Source organism: Cydia amplana, chromosome 18, assembly GCF_948474715.1.
Source record: "Cydia amplana chromosome 18, ilCydAmpl1.1, whole genome shotgun sequence".
NCBI lineage: Eukaryota > Metazoa > Arthropoda > Insecta > Lepidoptera > Tortricidae > Cydia > Cydia amplana.
In genome coordinates, this window is record NC_086086.1 from 10,570,770 (window position 1) to 10,595,931 (window position 25,162).

At 40.6% G+C, this 25,162-nt stretch overlaps 1 protein-coding gene across 1 annotated transcript; it reads right to left on the reverse strand.

Annotated features, from left to right (window-relative positions):
* Nucleotides 1-1,479: 1,479 nt before the first annotated feature.
* On the reverse strand, nucleotides 1,480-23,700 carry LOC134656430 (ras GTPase-activating protein 1). Its single transcript, XM_063511960.1, has 19 exons — nucleotides 23,231-23,700; nucleotides 22,545-22,658; nucleotides 20,842-20,914; nucleotides 19,895-20,048; nucleotides 18,365-18,489; nucleotides 16,809-17,151; nucleotides 14,034-14,192; nucleotides 13,223-13,357; nucleotides 12,437-12,604; nucleotides 10,747-10,922; nucleotides 9,239-9,311; nucleotides 8,639-8,757; nucleotides 8,115-8,245; nucleotides 6,716-6,885; nucleotides 5,727-5,858; nucleotides 4,922-5,051; nucleotides 4,176-4,330; nucleotides 2,327-2,459; nucleotides 1,480-1,660 (listed from the first exon to the last, which is right to left on the reverse strand). Exons 1-19 carry the CDS (start codon nucleotides 23,379-23,381, stop codon nucleotides 1,509-1,511), a joined length of 2,793 nt encoding a protein of 930 aa, XP_063368030.1. The 5' UTR covers nucleotides 23,382-23,700; the 3' UTR covers nucleotides 1,480-1,508.
* Between the last annotated feature and the right edge of the window lie 1,462 nt (nucleotides 23,701-25,162).

Consider the following 25,162-nt stretch of genomic DNA (forward strand, 5'->3'; position numbering starts at 1 on the left):
GCACGAGAACGCACGAACGTAACTTTGAATGCAGACTCGCAAACTAAACGCTAATGACTAAACGTAAACGTAAAACCTGACTACGCTTGTGCGACTAACTCTTTAGTCGGTTTAGTCTTTCCGGAGATGCCGTGTGATTCTTCGGCCTAGTAGTGTTTACCCTGAAATTAAAAGTAGATTATACAAAAAACCAACGGGTTGCACTCCGGGAGTGCCGGCAGAAGTGAAAATTCAATGACATTGTAACAGTTTTTCGATCAGGTCACGTGTCCGTCTTACGTCTTACGAATCTTACGGTCACGTGACCTGTCGCGAGTTTAACATTTTTTCCCCATCACAAAAAGTGCACAGCGCCGCTAAAGAAGTTTTCACTTCAAAACATTTACTAAATTTTAAGGTTACGTAAACATTTGATATTTTCGTTATATTTGGTTTGCCAAGCGGTTCAGGCATCTGCTGCGATTGCAGAGGACGCCTACGTCACCTTTTCTTTCGCATATGACATTTATTTCAGTTTGGTAAATATGTCCACAGTCTCCTCTGGTTATGGTTCCACTAGTTTTCCACTTGGAAATAAATGGAATGATCATAAAGTGAAATAGAAGTCATATACTAGAGACCTGTACCAACCCCTCCAGTGGCTGAGGGCGAAATCAAACCCTAGAGGCCTAGAGGTAATGGCATTAGCCTCATAAGCTGAAGACGCAGGTTTAATTCTGGCTTCGGTCACTGGGGAGATTGGTGACTTTTTCTTTACGTCCTTAAGACCTTTCCCATCCCTATAATGCTAAATTCTGAGCGAATTAAATGATACTACTCAGAATCAGCCTCACGGTGAGGACCCACCTGTGTCACGTGACACGTCCTATCTGATCATCTCCAAGTACTTGTGCTTGTGTTTGGTGAGCATCTTTAGCTGGTGGACATTTACCTGTGTCACGTGACGCGTCCTATCTGATCATCTCAAAGTACTTGTGCTTGTGTTTGGTGAGCATCTCCGTGACGGTGACCAGCTTCCTGATGGCGGGCTGCGTCTTGGCCAGCGTCTGCAGCTCCGCCAGGTGCGACACGCAGATGTGGTGCAGCGTGGCCAGCTCTTTAGCTGGTGGACATTTACCTGTGTCACGTGACGCGTCCTATCTGATCATCTCCAAGTACTTGTGCTTGTGTTTGGTGAGCATCTCCGTGACGGTGACCAGCTTCCTGATGGCGGGCTGCGTCTTGGCCAGCGTCTGTAGCTCCGCCAGGTGCGACACGCAGATGTGGTGCAGCGTGGCCAGCTCTTTAGCTGGTGGACATTTACCTGTGTCACGTGACGCGTCCTATCTGATCATCTCCAAGTACTTGTGCTTGTGTTTGGTGAGCATCTCCGTGACGGTGACCAGCTTCCTGATGGCGGGCTGCGTCTTGGCCAGCGTCTGTAGCTCCGCCAGGTGCGACACGCAGATGTGGTGCAGCGTGGCCAGCTCTTTAGCTGGTGGACATTTACCTGTGTCACGTGACGCGTCCTATCTGATCATCTCCAAGTACTTGTGCTTGTGTTTGGTGAGCATCTCCGTGACGGTGACCAGCTTCCTGATGGCGGGCTGCGTCTTGGCCAGCGTCTGCAGCTCCGCCAGGTGCGACACGCAGATGTGGTGCAGCGTCGCTAGCTCTTTAGCTGGTGGAAGAATGTTGGTTATTATTAGTAATATTAGGGTCCAAAGGCACATTCCTCAAACAGTATTGAACTATGCGTTTAGAGGAATCTTAAGGGGAAATCTTACGAAAGAGGGGAATATAACTGAGCTAACGAACGATGACTTGAAAAATTACTGACATTAAAGGGTTAGCTTATTTCATGACTAGGAGAATGAGAAATCTTTCGAAGAAACATAATGTACACTTAACTTCTGTCATTATCACCTGGACTTTCCATATTGCTGTGTATTTACATAGCAAACAACCGAGCTAAGTTATTTTACATTAGCATTTTGTCATACATACAAGTTTTGACTTAGAGAATTTCTAGATTTAATCATTTCAAACATTTCTGCTGGCGTTTTCACTGATCATCATCTTTCTCGCGTCATCCCGGCATTTTGCCACGGCTCGGCCTGGGGTCCGCACTAGTGGGGCTCTAGTTTTTACGAAACCGACTGCCAGACTTTCCAACACAGAGGGGGATTAGTCCGGTTTCCTCACGATGTTTTCCTTCACCGAAATGCGACTGGTAAATATCAAATGATATTTCGTACATAAGTTCTGAAAAACTCATTGGCACGCACTTACCGCTAGGCCACCAGCTGGCGTTTTCACTAGTCTGACCGTAATCAGTATTACTTACCGATATCAAGGTTGTTGTTGGAGCTGGGCGGCGCGTTTCCAGGCTCCTGCATGTTGCTCAGCTGGTCGAGGAACACTACCATCCGCTCCTTATTCTTCAGTATGAAGGGGTTCACTACTTCCATGTATGGTTCCTAGAACACGTATATCAAGAATATGTTATTAAAAACGCTTTAGCAAAACTAGATATATCCAGGGTCCTTCGTACCTCGTACCCCCCTGCATAGAAGTTGTATGTAAAGTTGCTAAGCTAATAGTATTGCTGATTACTCTGGCTATCTAATTTTAGGCAGAGTATACAAAAAAGTAGGTATGAAGCATAAATTAAGTTATTGAATACACTTTTAGCTTCCATTGGTAAAGGTTAGGTTAGGTAAGCTGTTTAACAGGATGCGGATTTAAAGACGATCCTTCTATAGAGTGCGCTCGTGAACCGTAGGGGGGCAGTACTTATATATGCCTCACGTATATTGGCGCGAGATGTGAATGTCAACTTTAATTTTCCAATTCAGAGGGGCAACCGCGAAAACCGTATTTCGCAAATTTCCAGTTCACAAATTCCAGACTTCCCAACGTGCAACAGACTGAGCGCAAACTGCGACGGGCAGCTTATCCGCGTGAAATGTCAACGTTATGATTATGACAATATTTTCGATTCGTATCACAAGGTTAACCCTCCAATGCGCACTGTCATAGATCCATGTCGCTAGGGTGCCCTTGACCCATGTATATGGTGGAATGATTTGCTGGCTATGGATGACGGATGAGGTCTTGGTGGCTCAAACGGCAGAGCGCTGGTGTATCGATCCAGAGGCCGTGAGTTCAAGTCACACCCAAGACAGTAATTTTTCCACTTATAAAGGACTATGCGTCAAAATTGCCCCAAAACCAACAGAGTTGAGAGTTAGGTCATTAGATAGGTATTTTTCTGTACTTCATTTCGTTCTATGGGCACCAAGCGGAATTCCATTGCAGAACTGAGAATTTGGTATTTTAGTCAAAATGTCGTCACCCTTATTACCTAGGCAATAGAGTCCACCGCCGGGCGAGCGCGGCAAATCATTCGGTGTGCTCGCCCGGCGGTGCGCGAACATCTACCCTGCAGCAATTAATTTATTTACCTGGACTTTATTGCCTAGGTAATAAGGGTGACGTCATTTTGGCTAAAATACCAATATCTCGGTTCTGCAATGGAATTCCGATTGGTGCCCATAGAAAAAAATGAAGTACATAGAACTACCTATCTATTACCTTACTCTCATTTCTGTTGGCGTTGGGTCCAGGCTCCATACAAAGTTGCCCATGGTCCTTTATTCTAAGCTTAATAGCATCGTTCGCAGACGTTTCTATGTGGTCTAATTATAGTGCGTCAAGCAAATCTTGTCAGTAGCAATGTACTGCAAATTAAAGTAGGGTAACACCATGTAACACTTAAAGAGCAGAATTGCGCTAAGAAAAGCAGCAATGTACATCGAACCAAAATGTATTTATTTTTCCTCCCTTCATACGTCAGTTCGAGTGAATTATCATAACCTCAAATTTTAGTAATGTTTACCGTCAACGAGCATGATTGTACATTGTAGGCACCTTAGCTTTGCTTGAGGTCATGCATAATCTTGGTATTTAATGGTGACAGCAGAAATTTCTCTTGAAATAGAAACGATTCAGAATGTAAACAATAAGATGATGGCTGTCATTCACGATCCACATTCCACAGATAACACACAGATGACACGCGATTTTGGAATTATTCGAACACAGTGTTGCTAACCCGCGATTTTTCAAATTTGCCGCCTTTTACTACTGACAAGATTTGGTTGATCCAGTATATATCTATGTGGTTTGTTTACCTTAGCGCCGAACTCGACGAGGTTGGCCAGGTTCTGCAGGCACTTGGCGACCATGACGAGCGAGCGCTGCGCGTGCGGCGACGGCGCCGCCGCCACCAGCCCCCACGCGCGCGGCTCCACCAGCGCGCGGCAGATCAGCCGCAGGAATATGAACCCTGGACACACGCACGATAAGTTATATTGTCGCTTGGACGTTTCACTAGACTTATATTGACCGGGATATGAACCAATATAAAAGGTAATATCTCGGTCAATATAAGTCTAGTGAAACTAACCGTGAATCATTTAAATCTGTACTTGGACGTTTATTGAGCACATGTGGCCCACACGTAAAAATGTTGTGTCCCTTTCGCAAGATATTCCTTATATTAACGGCCCTAAAAACATGAATTATCGGCAGTTGACGCTGTCAGCAACAGCGTTAACGTTAACACATTCAGTGCCGAAAACCTGACTATCGGGTATTTTATTATTTTATGATTTCGTTCCCAGGCCGGACGAAACGATAGTCGGGATCGTGGTACTACAGCTTTATATGACGAAATTTTTGTGGCCTGGCGCGGATGTCTTGTTTGGCTGGGCGGCAATGAATGTGTTAAGCTGCCGTATAGAGATCGGAGACTTAGAAAAGTCGGGGCGCTTTTTTAGAACATAATTTATTGCACAAAACACAAAAACAATGAATTCTCTACCAGTCAACCATCGGACCAAATATTTGTTAAAAATTCAGTAATATCATAGAATACCTGATACAACCCGTGTGCGCACGAATCTCTCGTTGGGCCACTTGGCCATCGCAGCACGCTGCAGACACCCACACAGGTAGCGCACGGGCCGTGGACATGTCTCGTGCGACATGAATATCGAGTGTGTTATCTGAAACACGAACATCCGTTAGACGAGTGGTTCTTAACCAGTAGTCTGTAGGCATAGACTAGGAATCCTCTAGACTGAGTTTAGAGCAATTACTTCATAAAACCGATGCTGCCAAAAATACGGGGGTGCGGGGGGACGAGGTGAGCGAATCCCGTGCCGTGATTGGTCCGTTCAAAGACACGGACCAATCACGGCACGGGATTGACTCGAAGATGGAGTAAATCTACCGTATGAGTGGCAGAGGGGGTAGCGTTACTATGCTCAGTCTAGAGGATGTCTTGTCTGTGTCTGTAGGCCACTAGTGGTTCATGGAAGAACTTGAAATGATCTGTAAAGTTATAAACATAACAATCCTTTGTAGACTTATTTGTCAGGTAGAGTCTGTTCGGAAAGGGAAGAGTCGTGGAATGTATTGGGCCCCATACATTCCACGAATTTCTCTTTCCGCAGAGACTCTATTTAGTTCCAAATAGTTAACCAGAGAAAGGTTAGAACCACTGTATTAGACACTGCACATAAAAAGTGGAAGACGCATCAGATGCATATTTATGAAACACGTTGCTAGTTTATACTCCCTTTAACAAACTAAGCAATTATTGATTAAAATAAGTCACATTTTATTTAACTGTATATTCAATGTGTTTAATAAAATAATTATCATTTGAATTCAATTACCTGATCCAGAACCTGAAGGAGGTATTCCGCGTTGGCACACGCGTCTTCTGGCGAGTCCATTTTAGTGGGGTTCAGTTCTGCGGACTGCTTGGTTTCATTGGTTAACTTCTGAACTGTTTCTGATATAGCTGCCTGAAATATAAAGAGATATAAATAAGATTAACATAACAAGGGACTGAATCGTATCTCATAATATTTGTTCAGGAGACAATTCAATTTCAACAACCGATAACAACCTAGCTTATGGCCTGTTTTTAGAATAGAATAGAATAGAATAGAAATGGTTTATTTGGTGTTGAAATACATGCTTAACCTATAATACATCTTATTCTGGTACAAGACACCAAAATGGATGCCACTCAGCATATGCCGATGACTAATGTCCTTAGACATGGCGCTGGTTTTCAGGGCAACCAATTAAAATACACATAAAAAATATAAAATAAACCAAAACTTTTACATTGATTAGTGTTAAGTGCGAGGACATACAACTGCTACTAAACGCAAGTACCAAATGTATGAACGCGCACTTAACACTAGTTAATGTGTAAACCGGCCCTTAAGCTTAACATACTAAAGTTTATTAGATTTCATTTTTACAATTTGGTGCCGTGACCAGGATACGTGTCAATACAGTTTAACTTTCAATCAAGCGTCTAGTAAAAAGAAATATATTATGGTAATCGTTCTAACAGTATTAAGTGACCACAGAAAGGGATCTAAAGCAATAGTTAATCTCATGTGTGGATCGTATGAAATGTTTTACAGATTTCTTTAAGATAGTTGCCGGCCCCATATTTAACGTTGACCTTTGGCAATATCGGTCAATTGCACATTTAAATTATTTTCCATTGCTATTCATCACGCAATGTACGCTCCATGTCTATTTTAGAGAAAATGACGATATAGTTGGTCAAACCAGTTTGTCAGTAAATAATATAGGGACAGATAGTTAATAGATAGAATGATGTAGTAGGTCGTATAGTGACCTGCAGGAAGGGCTTGCACTGCGCGCGCATGAACTCGTCGGCGACGGCGGTGGCGAGCGAGGCGCCGCGGAACATGGTGCGGTGGTCGCACTCGCGCGCCACCTCCGCGCCCGCCAGCTCGCGCGCCAGCTCCGCGCCGCGCCCGCACTCCGTGAACGAGTGCAGCAGCGCTGCCGACAAAAACGGATGATGACACATGTTGAATTTTATAACCAAATCTAGTAAAATAGAGTTAGTGTTTCTGGGCATTTTCCGCAAATCGACAACCATTGTGCCTATTTTGCGTGAAACGAGGTGGCGCTACTCTAACCACCCCAGCTCCTCCATGAAACCTAGCAGTGTTTTCAGGTTGCTGACTGCCTCTTTTAGTGTGCTCGGAGTTCCTAGGTATTTGTTCCTGTATGTTTCTACCTGTTTGCAGTCTAGGAGTATGTGTTTTGTTGTTTCCTCTTCTTCCATGCATAGTAAAATAGATAGCAAATAAGCAATTTATCACAATATTGTGGATATTAAAAAAATATATGGAAATAATACAAAAATACAGCACCTGAACTGAAAGTTTCAAAGTTTAAGTTTTTTTTTAACTTTCAAAAACGAAATAAGTAAGGATACCATTCGATTCCTCGCATTTTATCCAAAAAAAGATTGTATAGCAACTATACACATAAACGCAATATTTCACCGACTAAAATGCAATTTTCTTCTTTTGTTCATATTTCAAGATGCTATCTCAGTGACCTTGACGTCACGTTCACATAGCGATTTGTTAGGGGCGTTTCGCGAGTGAAGTACGACTGTCGTACTTTGACTATCATTTCTGACTTTTGTATTGCTTTAATGCAATGGGTCCCATATAGACATTTGATCCTAAAAACAAACCTGATTGATTGATACCATTAATGAAAATTTGTCATCTACCCTATTATAATGAGGTTCAAAGTCCTTCAAATCTGACTTGAAGTTTAGTATGGTAAGCCAAAACCGACTGGTATATCGCTCCCGAATTCTTGCTTATTCTTTGGCGCTGACAGCCACCAAGCGCCTAACGCCTATTTCAGTTAACTGACAATCGTCAGCTAACACTGACAACTTCCTGGCCTATCCGAGACGACAAATAACGACGGTACTTACTTAGCATCAATACCATTGTCAAGTGTCAATTGTGACAATGGTAAAACAGACCAGATTTATTTTTTTAATAAAAGCTACATGTCAATAATAAGCGCGCCCGCGCGAAGTAAGGAAAAAAAAATAGCTGAGGCTACACCTGTATAAACGTTAAGTCTCCCGCACGCCCCGCCCCGCTGCACGCCCAACTCGAGCGTCCATTCAGGCTTTACACTAAGATAAAAGAAAGGGGCAGACTATGATTATAGTAAGTAAAGTTATATAAACTTACATGTGGCGAGCGGCTGTCGGTCCGTGCGGCATAGATCAGCTAGGGCCTTAACTGCAGGCAAGCCGGGTTCTAATAGCAGTTGACGCAACGGATTGTATTCCTCACGAGGCATTACCAGTTCTTGCATGTACCTATACAAAAAAAAAAACATTATTTACGCGCTGTACGTCATAAAAATAAACTACGAAATGCCTTCAGTATTTCTTACCACCAACCTACACATGTTCGTGACTGCCGAAGACGTCAACTAACGCGCGCTGTTACAGCCCAATATCAACCTTCGTGCATTCCGAGGTAATCGATAGGCGTGGCGTTCAAAGGCTCAAACAGACGAGTGTACAAAATCAAAATTACAAAGAACTATCATAATGTGAACGATATTAGTCGGGCTGAATAGAGATAAGAATGAGTTTGTGAAGATTGGAGAAACGTATGCCCAGTAATGAGTACTTATATCGAATTAAAGTGTATCTATAATACGACTTGTGCCTCTAAAAATATAGTTGTAATTTTAAAGATCTTACCTAATACGTAGCCTCAGGGAGCCCCATTCACCAATAGGAGTCATTCCTGCCAGTGGATACCACTCTTCGATCTCTTCTCCGTTGGCCAGGTTTGCCAGTTCTATGGTTAGCTCCGCTACCTAAAAGGGTGGTTATTGATATGTCGGCGGCCGATCGTAAGATCAGGCATATCGTGAAATTCCTAGGCATATCGTGAAACGTGAAAATCTTTGACCCGTTCCCTGAGTCGACTGAGGCAGGCCCTATTTCTGGGCAGTTTTCCCTTCGGGCATCTAAAGCAACCTAACGAACCTATCTTACCTATATATTGGTTTAATGTCACTATCGTCAAAACATTACACAGGAACATTACGATCTGCCTGATCTTACGATCGGCCGCCGACAAATACATTTGATACTAAAGATTTCAACATATAATTGTTTGATTGAAGGTCACAAGGTTCTAAATAAAATCAGGTCTACTAGGATTAGGTTGCAGTGAAATTAGGAGTGAAACAAGGTATAAGATTGAGTGCAGCCCTATTATACGTGAAGCAAGAAAAAAAAAATTATTTCATTTTGTTTTGTATATTGCTCGTGAGTTTCATAATTATGTTTTACCTCGGATTCTTTTCCCCTTTTTCCCGTGTTGTGAACAGTGATCGTGAATGACGTCACATCTGGAGGCACGTCACTGTAAATAAAAAAACATTACGTACGGTAAACCTACAACTAACTTTGTAACAACTACAGGTAACTTTGTAAAAATAATAGTTGCGGACTTGAAAATGAACTTGATATACGAATAAATACATCTAAGAGTGTGTACACCCTATAGTTCGTTTTTTTAGCATTAGAAATAAGGTAAACAATCTTGATGTGTCTTTTAATTGAAAAACACATTTTAAAAATAAGGTACGGTAAATATGTAACAATTATGAATCTAATACGATCTTTTATAGTCTTCTGCTTTCATAAGTAATAGTTATTGATTTTTAAAAAGTGTTTTAATTAAAAGACATGTGAAAATCGCTTACCTTCTTTCAAGTTCTTTCTAATGCTAAAAAAACGGACTATAGCGGTCAACCTGCCACTATGACAAGATCAAGCAGCGTATAGGATGTCAGCCGCCTGTCGCAACGTAGCGTGCAGTGCGTAGTCGGTCGCGGATACAGTTCCACAGAAGCAATATCCGAAAGGATCATAATGTAATTCTGAATTTAAAAGCATAAAGACGATTTTTGGTTAGCATTTGGACTAGACTCCAAGGCTTAATCTTTTCCACGCCGTGTCAAACACAAAAGCTGTCACTCAGACGCCACATCATTGAAGTGTCAAAACTGAAGTCGAATTTTATGTATATGCACGTAGATCGATGTCGCTCTGTGTTCTGTGACCGATTAAGGGGCATTCCACGAGAATGTCGCTTACGTAACGACATTATTCTAATACTTCTGAAAATGCTGAGTAAGCTATATTGGGTCTGTTAATATTTCACGACTCGGCTAAAAAATTGGCAGTATAATCTAGAACTTTAGGGATTCGATTAAGGTAGCTGCCATACAAGGCGAAAGCGTTACGTAAGCGACATTCTCGTGTAATGCCCCTTAATCGGTCTTCGGCGTTGAACCTGCGGTGCGTATATACCAGGGATGTTGCGAATATCCGCATCCGCATCCGCATCCGCAACCGCGGAACTTCTGCATTATTTTCAACATCCGCATCCGCATCCGCATAAAATCGATGCGGATTTAATGCGGATGCGGATGTGGAACAGGTCGGTACAAGATCGTCTTAGCATCGGCGTAAGTGCTAGACTGCTAGGTAATTTAGTCATTAACCAAAAAACCTATTAGAAATGAGCAGTCAAGCGTGAGTGAGACTTAATTTACGGAACCCTTGGAACGCGACTCCGACTCGCACTTGGCCGATTTTTCGAAATAAAAATTACTAAAATGTAATATTTGACGTTTTTTATGGTACTATCTTGACATCCGCATCCGCATCCGCGGATGTGAGTCTTTAAAAATCCGCATCCGCATCCGCATCCGCGGATGTCGAAAAATCGGCATCCGCAACATCCCTGGTATATACCGGTCATCGGCGTCCAAAAGGTTAAGGGCACTCACTCGAAGACGAACTCGTCGTCCCAGTGCGGGTCGGGCGAGGGGCGGGGGCGGGTGCGCGCGACGGGCGCGGCGCCGAGCGCCAGGCGCAGGTGCGGGCGCGGCGCCAGGCGCGCGGGCAGCCGGTGCGCCGTCAGGCAGCGCACGCGCAGCAGCCGCAGCCACACCACGCGCGCCACCTGGCCGGGGGGGAGTATACTAACGTTAACTGCCTGCCAATGCCAAAACCACGGTCTATTTGTATCGGAGTGTCTGAGTACCCACAACACAAGCTTTCTTGAGCTTACTGTGTGACTTAGTCAATCTGTGTAAGAATGTCCTATAATATTTATTTATTTATTTAAATCCAATAACACTGTCCCTGTTCCTGGGTCTTAAAATAGAATAATAAGAAAAGTATTGAAATAGTAAAAATGTGAATTATTTGTGTTCTAATAATAAGTATAAATATTGTGATTTTAATTGCAGACCCAGCCGACGGGCCGATTTCGTCCGATCATATATATCGAATACGGCTCCGGTCTTTATACGGAGTATAGTTACAGTACCTATAAGAAAGGTGTCTTTTGGACCCAGTAGTCCAACTTCGAATAATTTACAATTTTCGTTCGAAATTCAAGATCTAAAACACATTTGCTTGCGCACGACGGTCCGTCCGGGCGCCTTTCTAGAAAACCTGCTTAAATCTGTCGCGTCGTCACTTGTTTTTACCCGAGATGTGCTCTTTTTTTTTCGAAGTGAAAACTTGTTTAGCGGCGCTGTGCACTTTTTGTGATGGGGAAAAAATGTTAAACTCGCGAGAGCGTAAGACGTAGGACGTAAGATGTCATTGAGTTTTCACTTCTGCCGGCACTCCCGGAGTGCAACCCGTTATTTTTTTTTTGTTCGAAGTTGGATTACACGGTATAAATCGGTGTACACCGGTATAGTGACCTTGCACTGGTGGCGCGCCTGCTGCACGCACAGCGGGCGCAGCGCGTCGAGCCAGGCGCGCTCGTCGGGCGCGCTGTTGGCGGCCAGGAACGTGTGCGTGGACAGGCACGGCAGCGCGCGCTCCACCAGCTGGAAGCAGAACGCCCGGTCCCAGAGACTCGTGCACCTGACTGTATACTGGTATAGTGACCTTGCACTGGTGGCGCGCCTGCTGCACGCACAGCGGGCGCAGCGCGTCGAGCCAGGCGCGCTCGTCGGGCGCGCTGTTGGCGGCCAGGAACGTGTGCGTGGACAGGCACGGCAGCGCGCGCTCCACCAGCTGGAAGCAGAACGCCCGGTCCCAGAGACTCGTGCACCTGACTGTATACTGGTATAGTGACCTTGCACTGGTGGCGCGCCTGCTGCACGCACAGCGGGCGCAGCGCGTCGAGCCAGGCGCGCTCGTCGGGCGCGCTGTTGGCGGCCAGGAACGTGTGCGTGGACAGGCACGGCAGCGCGCGCTCCACCAGCTGGAAGCAGAACGCCCGGTCCCAGAGACTCGTGCACCTGACTGTATACTGGTATAGTGACCTTGCACTGGTGGCGCGCCTGCTGCACGCACAGCGGGCGCAGCGCGTCGAGCCAGGCGCGCTCGTCGGGCGCGCTGTTGGCGGCCAGGAACGTGTGCGTGGACAGGCACGGCAGCGCGCGCTCCACCAGCTGGAAGCAGAACGCCCGGTCCCAGAGACTCGTGCACCTGACTGTATACTGGTATAGTGACCTTGCACTGGTGGCGCGCCTGCTGCACGCACAGCGGGCGCAGCGCGTCGAGCCAGGCGCGCTCGTCGGGCGCGCTGTTGGCGGCCAGGAACGTGTGCGTGGACAGGCACGGCAGCGCGCGCTCCACCAGCTGGAAGCAGAACGCCCGGTCCCACAGAGACTCGTGCACCTGTTAAAAAATTCCTTTCTGTAACCACCGTAACCAGTAAAAAACTTTAACCCAACTACGGCCTTTTTGGAGTTAATACCAGACAATACATGTCTATTTAATATTAATTTTCATAACTGGCATGGATCTACTAACAACGCAGAAAACTTTGTATACTGATCATCAGAAAAAATTAAAATGTCTAAGACTTTGACATAAAATCAAATTACCTGTATCACCAAAATACTAAATAAGTGTTTGGAAAAAAAATAAGTTTTGGTACAAGCTTTTTATTGCTGCCTGTACTTTTTTTCCACAGACAACTAATACTCATCGAGACAATTCTAAAAACCCCAAACACAATCAGTTTGAGTTGTTTTATCACAGAGTCCCTATGGCCACCTCCTGTCTCCATCATCAGATCAGCTCGATGGTACCATAATATTGCATTATCACCCGACTTACATATGTATGCAAATATTCAGCTTCATTCAAGTCGGAAAATGGGTCAAATTTAACTTGCAAGATTTGATCCGTACAAACATAGTTACATACATACATAGGTACATTGCAAGTTAATAAAAAAGCTTGTCAAAACAACAAAAACAAGTAGATATTTTGTCCCAAAGAAGTAAATACCTGGTACAGATACGCGCACGACAGATCGATCAGCCCCTTCGGCTTGGTCCGCTTCGGCGAGTCGTAGAAATACAGATGCGTGTCGGTGCCCTCCTGCAGCAGCACGAAGTACAGGGCCTTCCACTTTTTAGCGCCCTGTCGAAAAAGAAATGGTTATTTGGAAGAACATGTGACCATCGGGCGCAGCATGGTTCCATTTTTATCGCCAGTCACTATGCCCATCACTTTAGCACTTACATATACATACTTGTTAGAACAGGCATGGTGACAAGCGATAATAATGCGACCGTGCTGAACCAAAGAGAATAGAGTGTATAGAGAGTTACTGACATGGTAAAATATGTAGCCACAGTACATTTACTGCCATCTTTCAACAGAAGATTAAAACTGTTAAAACGCCATTTGACTTTGATCCTTATTCCTTCACTGATATGTGTTAATTTGTAAAAATTGAAATTAACGTCATCTACTTGACAGTAGGCCAAAGGTTATGGCGCCATCGCTCAAAAAGATTGCACAATTTGACAATCCGCCTCTATTTCAAATTATCTTTGGTTCAACTGTCGACATCGTTAAACTGTTCCGTCTAACTATAAATACAACTCTTTCGTATACAGCAGCGGTCGGCAACCTGCGGCATGCGGCCCGCGAGCCTCCCTGGCTATTTTGTATGTAATATTGACAAACGACAATGTCTGATAAAGTCAATTAACAAAGTATTGCCCGCGTCAACTTCGTTCACTACTATGTGGCCCTTGGCTGCTAAAAGGTTGCCGACCGCTGGTATACAGTAAATTTCAGCCACAATGACCTTATCTGACTTCTTGTTGAGGTATCCCTGGTGCTTGATGCCTTTCATTTTCTTGAGCCCTATCTGGTCTCGGCACTCGCGCAGCGTGGCGTATATCTTCTCGGCCGCCGCGCCGGTGGTAGTCTGCTGAGGCTCGATCACGTGGCCTTCGGCGATTAGCTGTTGGATAATAATATTTATTTATTTATTTATATAGGTGTAGTTGCATCTACTAATCAAGTTTAGATAAACAAAGTACTACTCTAGTATAGGCAAACATCAGAACTCGATTCTCTTTTGTTTGCGAGTTATTCAGGATAACGTAAAATAATTTTTCTACTCCAGCACTTAAATGTGTCAATTAAATGACTGACAGTGATATCTAAAGCAATGTCATTTGAATGATTTGTCTATAGGCTCATAAGATGACTGCTAGCAGTCATCTTATGAGTATAATACAACTGCTTTATTTTTTTTAAAGATACAAGTTCCGATCATCTTGATTGAAAGAGGTATGTTTTCATTTACAATAATAACTCTTTTTTTTTTAAATAATAACTCAATTTTTTTTAAATAATAACTCTTTTTTTTAATAATAACTCTTTTTTTTTAATAATAACTTTTTTTTTTGCTGCAGCTGTCATAGAAAAAGTAATGTATGCAACAGCTCATAATTGGTTCTTAAAATTCTCGGGTCTTTTTTTACAAAACTCGACTACGTCTCGTTTTGTAACTTCGACCCTTGAATTTTAAGAACCCTTATTATATCACTGTTGCATAAACTACTATAGGGTATCATTGAATTCTCATATTTTATAAACGATTCAAGTTACATGAACTAAACAAAATTATATTTGATAACAATAAAAAAAAACTACAAAATGCATACTTTTTACCAGCATCCTGTCCTTAAACTTCATTGCAAAAAATAAAAATATTTTTTTCCTTCCAATTTTTTTTTACTTTTCGCGGAGGTACACCTCCAAAAAAAATATGCATGAGTAGCCACTAATTCCCACTACATACACATATAAAAATATTTGCACAAATGTTCGTGCTTCATGTCAAAAAAAACTCCAAAAACGATTCTCCAATAAGTAGTCACTGGCATTATATGTACAGATAGAAGTACCAGTGCAGTTTGAAGATTAGTGTGTAGGTATACAAACTCTTCTAATAAAGCTATTTGGAGTGCATCAACGATCATAATAGGGTCACTTTTGCCATAAATGGGACTCTTTAAAAAATAAGGTAACAGTGCTCTTTTCTAATTATTTATTATATCAAACAGTGGACCTGTGCATAAACGGCAGTATAAATCAGCTAAAAGCTGGAATTGACTATTTACAGAGGCAAAGGATCTTTTACAGGTTTTGCATACACAATGTAAGAACATGCATTCATCTGGTAAATACACTTCAACCTCTTCCAAGGTTTCGAAGAAAAGGTCCGCTTGTATGTGTCTAGGTAGCTTTAAAGTCAACAGTGCCAGTTTGTAATTATTTAGCTGAAATGTAAAAGAACTTACTTTAGCCTTAATTAATAATAACTTGCAAACGGATACATTGTAATAAAAATTTGTATACCTACACACTAATCTTCAAACTGCACTGGTACTTCTATCTGTACATATAATGCCAGTGACTACTTATTGGAGAATCGTTTTTGGAGTTTTTTTTGACATGAAGCACGAACATTTGTGCAAATATTTTTATATGTGTATGTAGTGGGAATTAGTGGCTACTCATGCATATTTTTTTTGGAGGTGTACCTCCGCGAAAAGTAAAAAAAAATTGGAAGGAAAAAAATATTTTTATTTTTTGCAATGAAGTTTAAGGACAGGATGCTGGTAAAAAATATGCATTTTGTAGTTTTTTTTATTGTTATCAAATATAATTTTGTTTGGTTCATGTAACTTGAATCGTTTATAAAATATGACACTTTCAATGATACCCTAATTATTTTACGTTATCCTGAATAACTCGCAAACAAAAGAGAATCGAGGTCTGATGTTAAGCATGGAGGGTCCTTAGGACCTAACAGTACACTACCAGAAATATCGACAAAATCCGTCGTTGGGGGCACTTCTTGTTCGCTTAGCCTGCTAGACCCTTTACTGCCATCTATGACTAAAATGAAAATGTATAAAACTATTTAAAAAAATATATAGTAGTAAAATGTATGACTGTATTTTGCAAGTTATTTTTCTTGTAAGCACGTCTCAGAAGGATACCTATTACTGAAGGATGTTATTGATACGCATAAGTCCAAATTACGAAACGGCGTAATTACGACTATAGTTTTTAACGGCGCTAGGCTAGGGGTAACAATGCAAAATTATTACAAACAATTACCCAAAATATGTGCATAACTTGAACCATAGGAATTTGATTACTTACTATACCATACCTTAACAAACAGCTTATACATCCTTCATTCTTCTTTTGAAACAAATACAGACTAGGATATTCGGCGGCAAACAAAAGGTAACTGATTATATCTATTGATATGAGAGAAGAAAGTGACAATATTGGTATCTAATCATTTTAGGCTATCAAAGTATGTCACGATTACCTTAAATCAAAATATTTATATGAATGTAACCATGATACACGTGTTTTTTTAAATAAATTATGTTTATGTTTATTAGAATTCAAAATACTGGCTGTTATTGAATATGAATTGTATGATCCTTTAACAACGCGAGATCCAGTGATACTCCTTGAGTGTTAAAGTGTTTAAATAGGCTAAGGTAATTGCTTGCTAGGCAGGCCATGCATGCAGTCAAAAACTTACCGGTTGCCCCAAAGTATGTCCTTCCACAATCTGCTCTCTCCTGTACCTATTGATGACCGCGTCCAAACACTCAAACGTCCTCCCTCCCATCAGATACCGCACCCCCTTCTTCTCAATCCTGAACCTCTGTATCTGATTGTTAATGTGGAAGAACAGGGAATAGTCTCCGGGGGAGTTGTCGGAAGGCCTGACGAGGAAGCTCCCCGGGCCGGCTTTCACGAGCATGTCCACCGCTTCACTCTTAGTGCAGTTGGGGTGGAACCAGGAGAACACAGTGTTGGGATCTATAGACGGATCCAGGTCTTCGACTAGCTCTCTGAAGATCATTCCTTGCTCCCCAGTCCTGGTAAGGCAATAGCAATTCTCAAACATCAAATAAAATCACGTAATCACGGAAGCGCTGGTGGCCTAGCGGTAAGAGCGTGCGACTTGCAATCCGGAAGCCGCGGGTTCAAACCCCGGCTCGAAACAATGAGTTTTTCGAAACTTATGTACGAAATATCATTTAATATTTACCAATCGCTTTTCGGTGAAGGAAAACATCGTGAGGAAACCGGATTAATCCCAATAAGGCCTAGCTTCCCATCTGGGTTGGAAGGTCAGATGGTAGTCGCTTACGTAAAAACTAGTGGCCACGCCAATTCTTGGGATTAGTTGCAAAGCGGACCCCAGGCTCCCATGAGTCGTGGCAAAATGCCGGGACAATGCGAGGAAGATGATGATGAAATAAAATAACACGTAATAAATAGATTAAAATTAAACGTATTTTGTTGTACAATAATTCGTCCGATCTTGCTCGTATTTTGTATGGACTGATGCTAATTATCAGTAGGTATAGTGCAATAATATGTTACTCTTCGAAGGTCGCAAAAATATGTAACATGCTCTTAAGGCTCTACAAATAAAATCTAGTCAGATATTTTTGCGGCCTTCGTTGTGTAACATATTATTGCAGCTGACTGTACATACATACATACTGCATACGTCGGATGTGTTCTGCTTTCCCTTACGCTTTGAGCGAATCGTCTAAGATCACAGGAAGCGATAATAAAATTAGCCTTCAGTAGCTTCGGTAAATAACAGAAACTAGTAACATGAAGTTAATATTGTTTGATGCAGATAAAATCAAACAGCTAGCTTATGAAATCTTGAAATATCGATAAGCTAAAATTACATTTGAAGTTCACGTTTTTAAAATAATATGAGCATGTTAAATTTTTATCTAATTAAATTGTTAGAACGAAATTGTTGGCTGGGAAGAGCGGGGTCTCCTGCCACAGGTATACTATACTTACTAGGAAACTCCATTAACCTTTTCGACGCCGTGTCAAACAGAAAAGCTGTCACGCTGACGCCACGTCACCAAAGTGTCAACTGAAATTGAACTTAATGCGTATGCACGTAGGTCTATGTTGCTCTGTGGTCTGTGACCAATTAATCGGTCTTTGGCGTTGAACCTACGGTGCGGATATATCGGTCATTGCCGTCCGAAAGGTTAACTGTATTGTTAAAACAAAACATTAACCTAAATGAATCATTTTCAATTTCAATGTTACCTGTGAGCCGTGACCCAGAGCCACCCGTCACCCATGTCGTTGTGCACAAAGAATATGTCACCCTTCTGGAAGGTAAGCTCGTCGGTGTCTGGCATCTTCGTGTAGGGCAAAATGGCCACCACTCTCTGTTGAGGGAAAACCGAACTTGTGTTAAAGTATATACATAGTTTAAAACTTCATTCTTATGTCTTATTTATATAGTTTGTAGCTTTCTAGTAGAGCCCGAAGGCTTATCCTATTGTCCATTGTTCAGTAAAACCGCACGTGCTACTTACCTGCAAAAAAGGATCTTCATTATTCTATTTGGCACCTGAGCGCGGGCTAGTCCAACGCTCAAAAAACCAGTGTAGGTGCGCTCTCCGATAACGCGCCTTTGTTACGCATCTCGATGACACATTTTAGACTGGTTCTGTAGCGTTCGACTCGCCGGCACTCAGTAACGGAAGTACTGACTACACACATCGTAACAGAATATTTATCCATTAGTTAATTTTGAATCTTATTACAATTTCCATAGGAGTTGTAATTCAATTACCTGGGTAAAGTGAATGAGCGATTTTTTATGCAGGTGGTTGTGGCACGTGGCACGAGCGGTTTTACTGAACAATAGACAATAGGATAAGCCTTCGGGCTCTACTAGAAAGCTACAAACTATACTTTTTGTATACTTATTTAGTGTTAGGGTCGGTTGCACCAAACTGTTTGCCATCGTTAAAGAGTTCGCAAAATTTTATTGTATGGAAGTTTTCTTATTTCCATATAATAAAATGTAGCGTAGCCGGGTGACGATGATCAGTCTGTCAAGTGCGGATGGTGCAACTGGCACTTAACTAGAGAGATCAGAGTCAAAGGATTTTAGAACTTAATAAAGTTATCACTTTTTTTTTTCGATGACAGGTGGTCCTGCTCTGACTCGAGCCTTTATTACGATCAAGACGCGCTCCGACGACCCGGCTGGTGGGAATCGTACTCGTACTCTACCGTCCACGGACACAAAAACGTTCCAGAAGGTCTGAGCTAAATTCTGTAGACAGTGTCGGAGTCCACCCCCAGAATAATAGTACATTATTGTCGAGGTTCGGAAGTAGCCTTCCAGCCGAGTCATATATAGTGCTTTTCTCAAAAATGGTGCAAGAAATAGAAATATTTTACAGAAGCAACGTTCTAATTTTCACAGAAAAAAGTAAAACCATTAAAAAGATTTGCTTTGCCGCCTTTAAAAAAAAAAAAAGAAGTGTATTTTTCTGCTGAAAATACGCCAACCTATTTGAGACACCTAAATAGTCGCGGTACCAACATTATAATAGCGCTGATCATCTGTTTGGCTGTTTAATGGACCTATGCCTTCATTTGATATGGCCATTTAAAGTTTTAAAAAGTTTGTATGCAACATTGCAGTCCCGAAATCGAGACTGCAATGTTTTTAACTTTTTATTTTTTTGACTGACCATAAACTACGCACTTCGCGACCTATTTTTTAACCGGCAACGTCGACAATGCCGTCCATTTTTGAGAAAAAGTTGTACCTACCTTTTTATCGTTGACGGGCTCCGGGGGCGCCACGGGCTCCACCAGGCGCTCTCGCTTCAGCAGGTCCGAGCAGTGGCTGTAGAACCCCACCAGCTCCGTCAGGGAATCGAACTGGCGACCCCCGATGTAATAGTCGCCGCATACTGCTGTTATTCTGGTGGGAAACGTAAGCTATAATCATTATTTTTGTTACATAGACAGTTGGACTTATTTGTATTGATTTATTTTAAACTTTATTGCACGATAAAAAATAAGTACAAATGGCGGACTTGATGCCTTCAGGTACACAACAGGTTGTACAAGTCAACCACAGCGCAAAACAGAAATTTTCGAATGTGATTTGTATCATTATCGTAGTCATATGAAATCTTATATAATAATATACCTAATGATCGCCGATCGATAAACCGCCTGTCACGGTTAAAATTTAATTGTATGGGAAATTCCATAATTGACTGGTGATTGAATTTGATCAGCCCGTCAAATGCGATGGTTGGTGCAACTGGCTCTAAGTGGTGTCTCTATTTCTATAACCACGAATACCACATTTTAAATGTAGACAAAGATATATATACCATAATTAATGAGACAGATTTAAATGGTAATAATGTGGGTTGATAGCTACAACAAGGATATGAAATATATGATAGGTAATTAAATAGGTAATAAACTTTGGTCTTATCCTGCCTGTCCTTTGGATCTTTTGTTGTGTTATTTATAATTGTTGTTATATGGAGTAGGTACCAATTGCATTTTAAATACTGATGTGATAAATAACTGTTATTTTACTCGAATCATACTCTTTTTATTTGTTCAAACCTTTCTTTTTAAGAAAATTTGCAGTTCTTAAAAAGAAGTATTATAATCGAAACGTTTTTGAACCAGCCGCCAAGAACAAGAACAGAATTTAACAAACATTACACATACTTAATTGTATTGTTTCTTACCTGAAGTGATTTATACCAGTGCGGCCCAAGTAACTCAGCACGTACGAGCCCGGCTTGCGATCGCTTTCACGGACTGAAAACATTTTTTTTAAATTGTTACTTACCTAAAATTTATACCTATTGGAGATGGAGATTGGAGACGCAAATAGACAAATGAACAAAGTGATTTGCGGTATGCCTTCATGTTCAATTGGAAACTAGCCTTAGCTCATACATATATACCCTAGCCTAGCTACAGCACTAATCAGACAATCAGTCTAATTATAAAACAGAGTTGACTGTTGCTAAATGCATGCCCAGATAGATTATCATGTTTTGATTCCCAGTACACTTTTGCAATAATGATAACATTCTTTGTATTAAAAAAATAAATAAAGGAAGAAAGATAAGTGACATTGTTCAACGCTTCGCCAATCCTGTTATCATTGAACGCTATCTTTTCCCCACATGTAATGAAGTCCCACAGTCTTATATTCATATTGCATAATAATGGGATCATGCCATGGGAACTACTATTTAGTTAGCATTGTCTACTGAGTTATGAAACAGACGTATTGTAAGATAGTAAAGAGGTTGCTATATTAGATTGATATTCTTTATAAGTACTCTGCAAAATCTCTGGAAATGGGTCTCACAAATCATCATCAAGGAACAGATATTAGTTTTAGTTTTTCATTTTTTATTTACTATGTATTATGTAATTTGACAAAGTTTTATGAGTATAGGTCGACCACAACTTACACACCTACAGCAAGTTCAGATTAATCATAAGTATTCAAATTAGATTTTTCATTACACATAATTTTATAGTTAGGTATATCTGTTAGGTATGTTTTAAAACTTTGCACAATAAACACAGCTAACTACTCAAATTGATAAACATGCTTACTCACAATCATCTCATGATGTCTTATATTATGATTGTAAATAGTAGTAATCTTCATAATTTGTTAAGCGCACAGATTATTACCATGGTACCTACATCAAAGGAAGCATTCAAGGAACTAAGGCCATTAGTTATTTTTGTGTTAAAGTATGTATTGTAATGTTTTATGTTATCAGTGAACTTAATTTTATAATTATAAATCAATAGGTATCAAAATAATAATTATAAAAAAAAGTTTTCCCTGATCCCTATAATACAGGTTTACCTAGTTTAGGGCTCAGGACACTATTCCTAGGCTGTCTAACAATAGAATACTTACTCCTAAAAATGTAATACCCTTCTACTATGTAATAAGCTGCATTTTTGATGCCTAAATAAATCATTTTTAATTTTCATTTAAACTAATAAAACAGATGGCGAAATCTTACATGCATTTTATAAACACATAAGTGTTTATAAAATGCATTCGTGCATGGATCATGGTGTAACACAGATTTTTCGGATAATATATAAAGTATTTGAAAGATACATTTTTTTTGTTTTTCAATAAATTATAGGCAAACTCTTTTATGAGATTAAACTTTTGTGGTTAAAAACAATTTAATTATTCCATTTAAGACACAGAAAATACAGAGAACATAAGATATTCATAAGCTTATGAAAATGTTTAAATTACCTTGTTGTATGTTTAAATTTTATTGGTGCCACTGAGTCAAATTACACATACTAATAGATAATTTTAGCCTATGTTTACCTACATATTATTGATTCCACTGTTAAATTACACATACTAACAGATAATTTTAGAAATGCTTACCTAAATAGCTGCCTTGCTTGCCCGCAGCATACAGCCGCTCCTCAGAGGTGTACCGATCTAGGCGACCATGGTACCATTCTGTTTCAGGCGGCGCTAGCACCGCTTGCCGTTCACCTAGTTGAGTGTAAACATACATATAAATAATATGTCTAATATTGCACATATTTGAGGACACTAGTTGTAATATTGTTAACAAATTAATAAATAGATAATAAAAAGCTTCACTTGGCTTGGCATAAAAAAATGGTTAAATACACCCTTTGAAAGTGTTTTAAATAAACCTTGGCAAAACAGTTTTGTTGTTTCAATGTATTTATTGATTACACATTGTTTATCTATTGTGCCTGAAACACAGGAAATCCTAGTTCAGGCATGTGTAAACTACTTATCTCTATTAACAATTCTTAGTCTATAAGACAATACTTTTTTCAATAAATTATTTGTATTTATATTGTTATCAAATCTAAATACAAATACTAAATTTATTTAAATGCGGTTAAATATTTGGAACTAAGCACCTGAATAATTGCATCAATGCCTTTCAAGTAACATCATAATAATAAAATTGCAGCTATAAGTTATAGTCAATTAGGTATGTATACTAAATTATAATTTATTTACTTTCAATATATGTAGTCATCTCCTGTATATAGCACATATTTTGCATAGAATGTTTAATAACCAACCATTAGTACTTGGTCCATCTGCTTCATCCAGCTCAAGGTCTGCTGCCAGCTCTGCCAGATCGCCGCCGCCGTCCTCGGACTCCGTCGACGGCGATCCTAGCATTACAGGGGGTCCGTTCGGCACCCCCACGGCACGTATTAAATCAGCCATTTTTTCGCCGCGCCGCTACTCGAGAGTTAAAACATCAATCACTTCAGACTCTCATTTGTACCAGCTATAATATAACTTGTCAGACACAAATCAATTTTAAACAAAAATATTCTTGTTTACAGTAGTTTAATTCTTTATGCTCTAATGATTATAGCGCACGAAAAAGCCGATGTAATAAACACAAACAGAAGGTTTACTGTCGGAAGATAACATTAAACTGGTTCTTTGAACATAATAACCACAAGACGATTAATGTATAACGAATATTTTGCATTTATTTTAGCGATTTATTTCAATCTGATACGCCCCCCGTGTTGGTCTCATCTGCACTTTTGTTTGATTGACATGACATTCAATTTCTAAGTGTTACTAGAAACAAAAATATTTTACATGTGCATAGACAAGAAGTTTACCATTCACGAACAAGTATTATAATATAATTGCGTAGCAAAATAACAATTTCAATTAGACTAATATAGCTGGTCAAGCAAATCTTGTCAGTAAAAAGAGGCGCGAAACTCAAATTTTCTATGGGACGATATATCCCTTCGCACCTACATTTTTCAAATTTGCCGCCTTTTTCTACTGACAAGATCTGCTTGACCAAGTATAATAATAAAATTAAGTAAAGATCGGTTTTCCTAGGATAGCGGTGCCGTCATATAGCGGCCGTCTCCATACTAAATAATACGGCTAAATATGGATGTCGTAGTATTTGTATGGAGACGGCCGCTATATGACGGCACCGCTTTTGGAGGAAACCAAAGCTTTACTAATAATCTCATCGAAGCTTCTGAAAGTCGCACCTTAACCTTATAAAAATATTTACCTTTCTCAGAGTACTAAAAATAGTACCAAAATATTACACAAATCTATTTTTAAGCATGTTAAAAGACTTAAAAGTCGTCGAAGTAAATTAACTGCCACCAGTGCCAGCGCTGCGACTCGCTAGGGGAGTATACTGTTCGTACCCGCTTTTCGCTAAATACGGTTTTTACCCGTGTTATCGGCTACGCTCGTAGCGCGTAGCTCGCGCTGGTACTGAATGTGTTAAGTGAAATGAGCGTGAATAAATAAAAATAACTTTATTTTCCTACATATTAAAATGATGGAGGTGCTGCAACAAGGCCAAGGCCCCAACTTTGTCTGTTCTCTTTGTCGCCGCAGGAACTAGTATCACTTCTCTCTCCTCGATCTTGTGAAAATGCCACTTGTCAAAAAAGGACAACTATACTGTTGACAAGATGAACTTCAAATCCAGTTGTTGCCGTTTTGGTGGTTACATAGCTGTGTATGTGTGCGTAAAAACGTCTGCGTGCATTTTTAGGTACGTGAAAAGTCGATTTTAATCATGTTATATATCGATAAACGCTACATAGCGGAACGGAAAAGCGATTAATTAAAGCTTCAAATCTTCAATATCTTTATCTTCGTTAAAAATAAACAAAATTGAAATGCTAATGGATTATGAATATATTATAATACAATAAAATTATTCAATTATTGCGGAACACATATTTTAGTACGTATTTATGTATTGTAATTAAAAATCTGAACTTTCCCTTCGTTCCCTGCTGTGGCGTGACGATAAAATCGTGATCTGATAACCACGATAAAGAGTAAAAGCGTTTTTTGTTCATTTTAGGTATCGGTAAACTTTTTAAGTAAAATTAAAATTGCAAGAAATGTCGATAGTTTATCGACATGGCCGCAGCAAGGTGGTTACATACTGTTAATCGTACATAAAAACAAAGTGGCAACAGTGACAGCTCGCTTAAGCT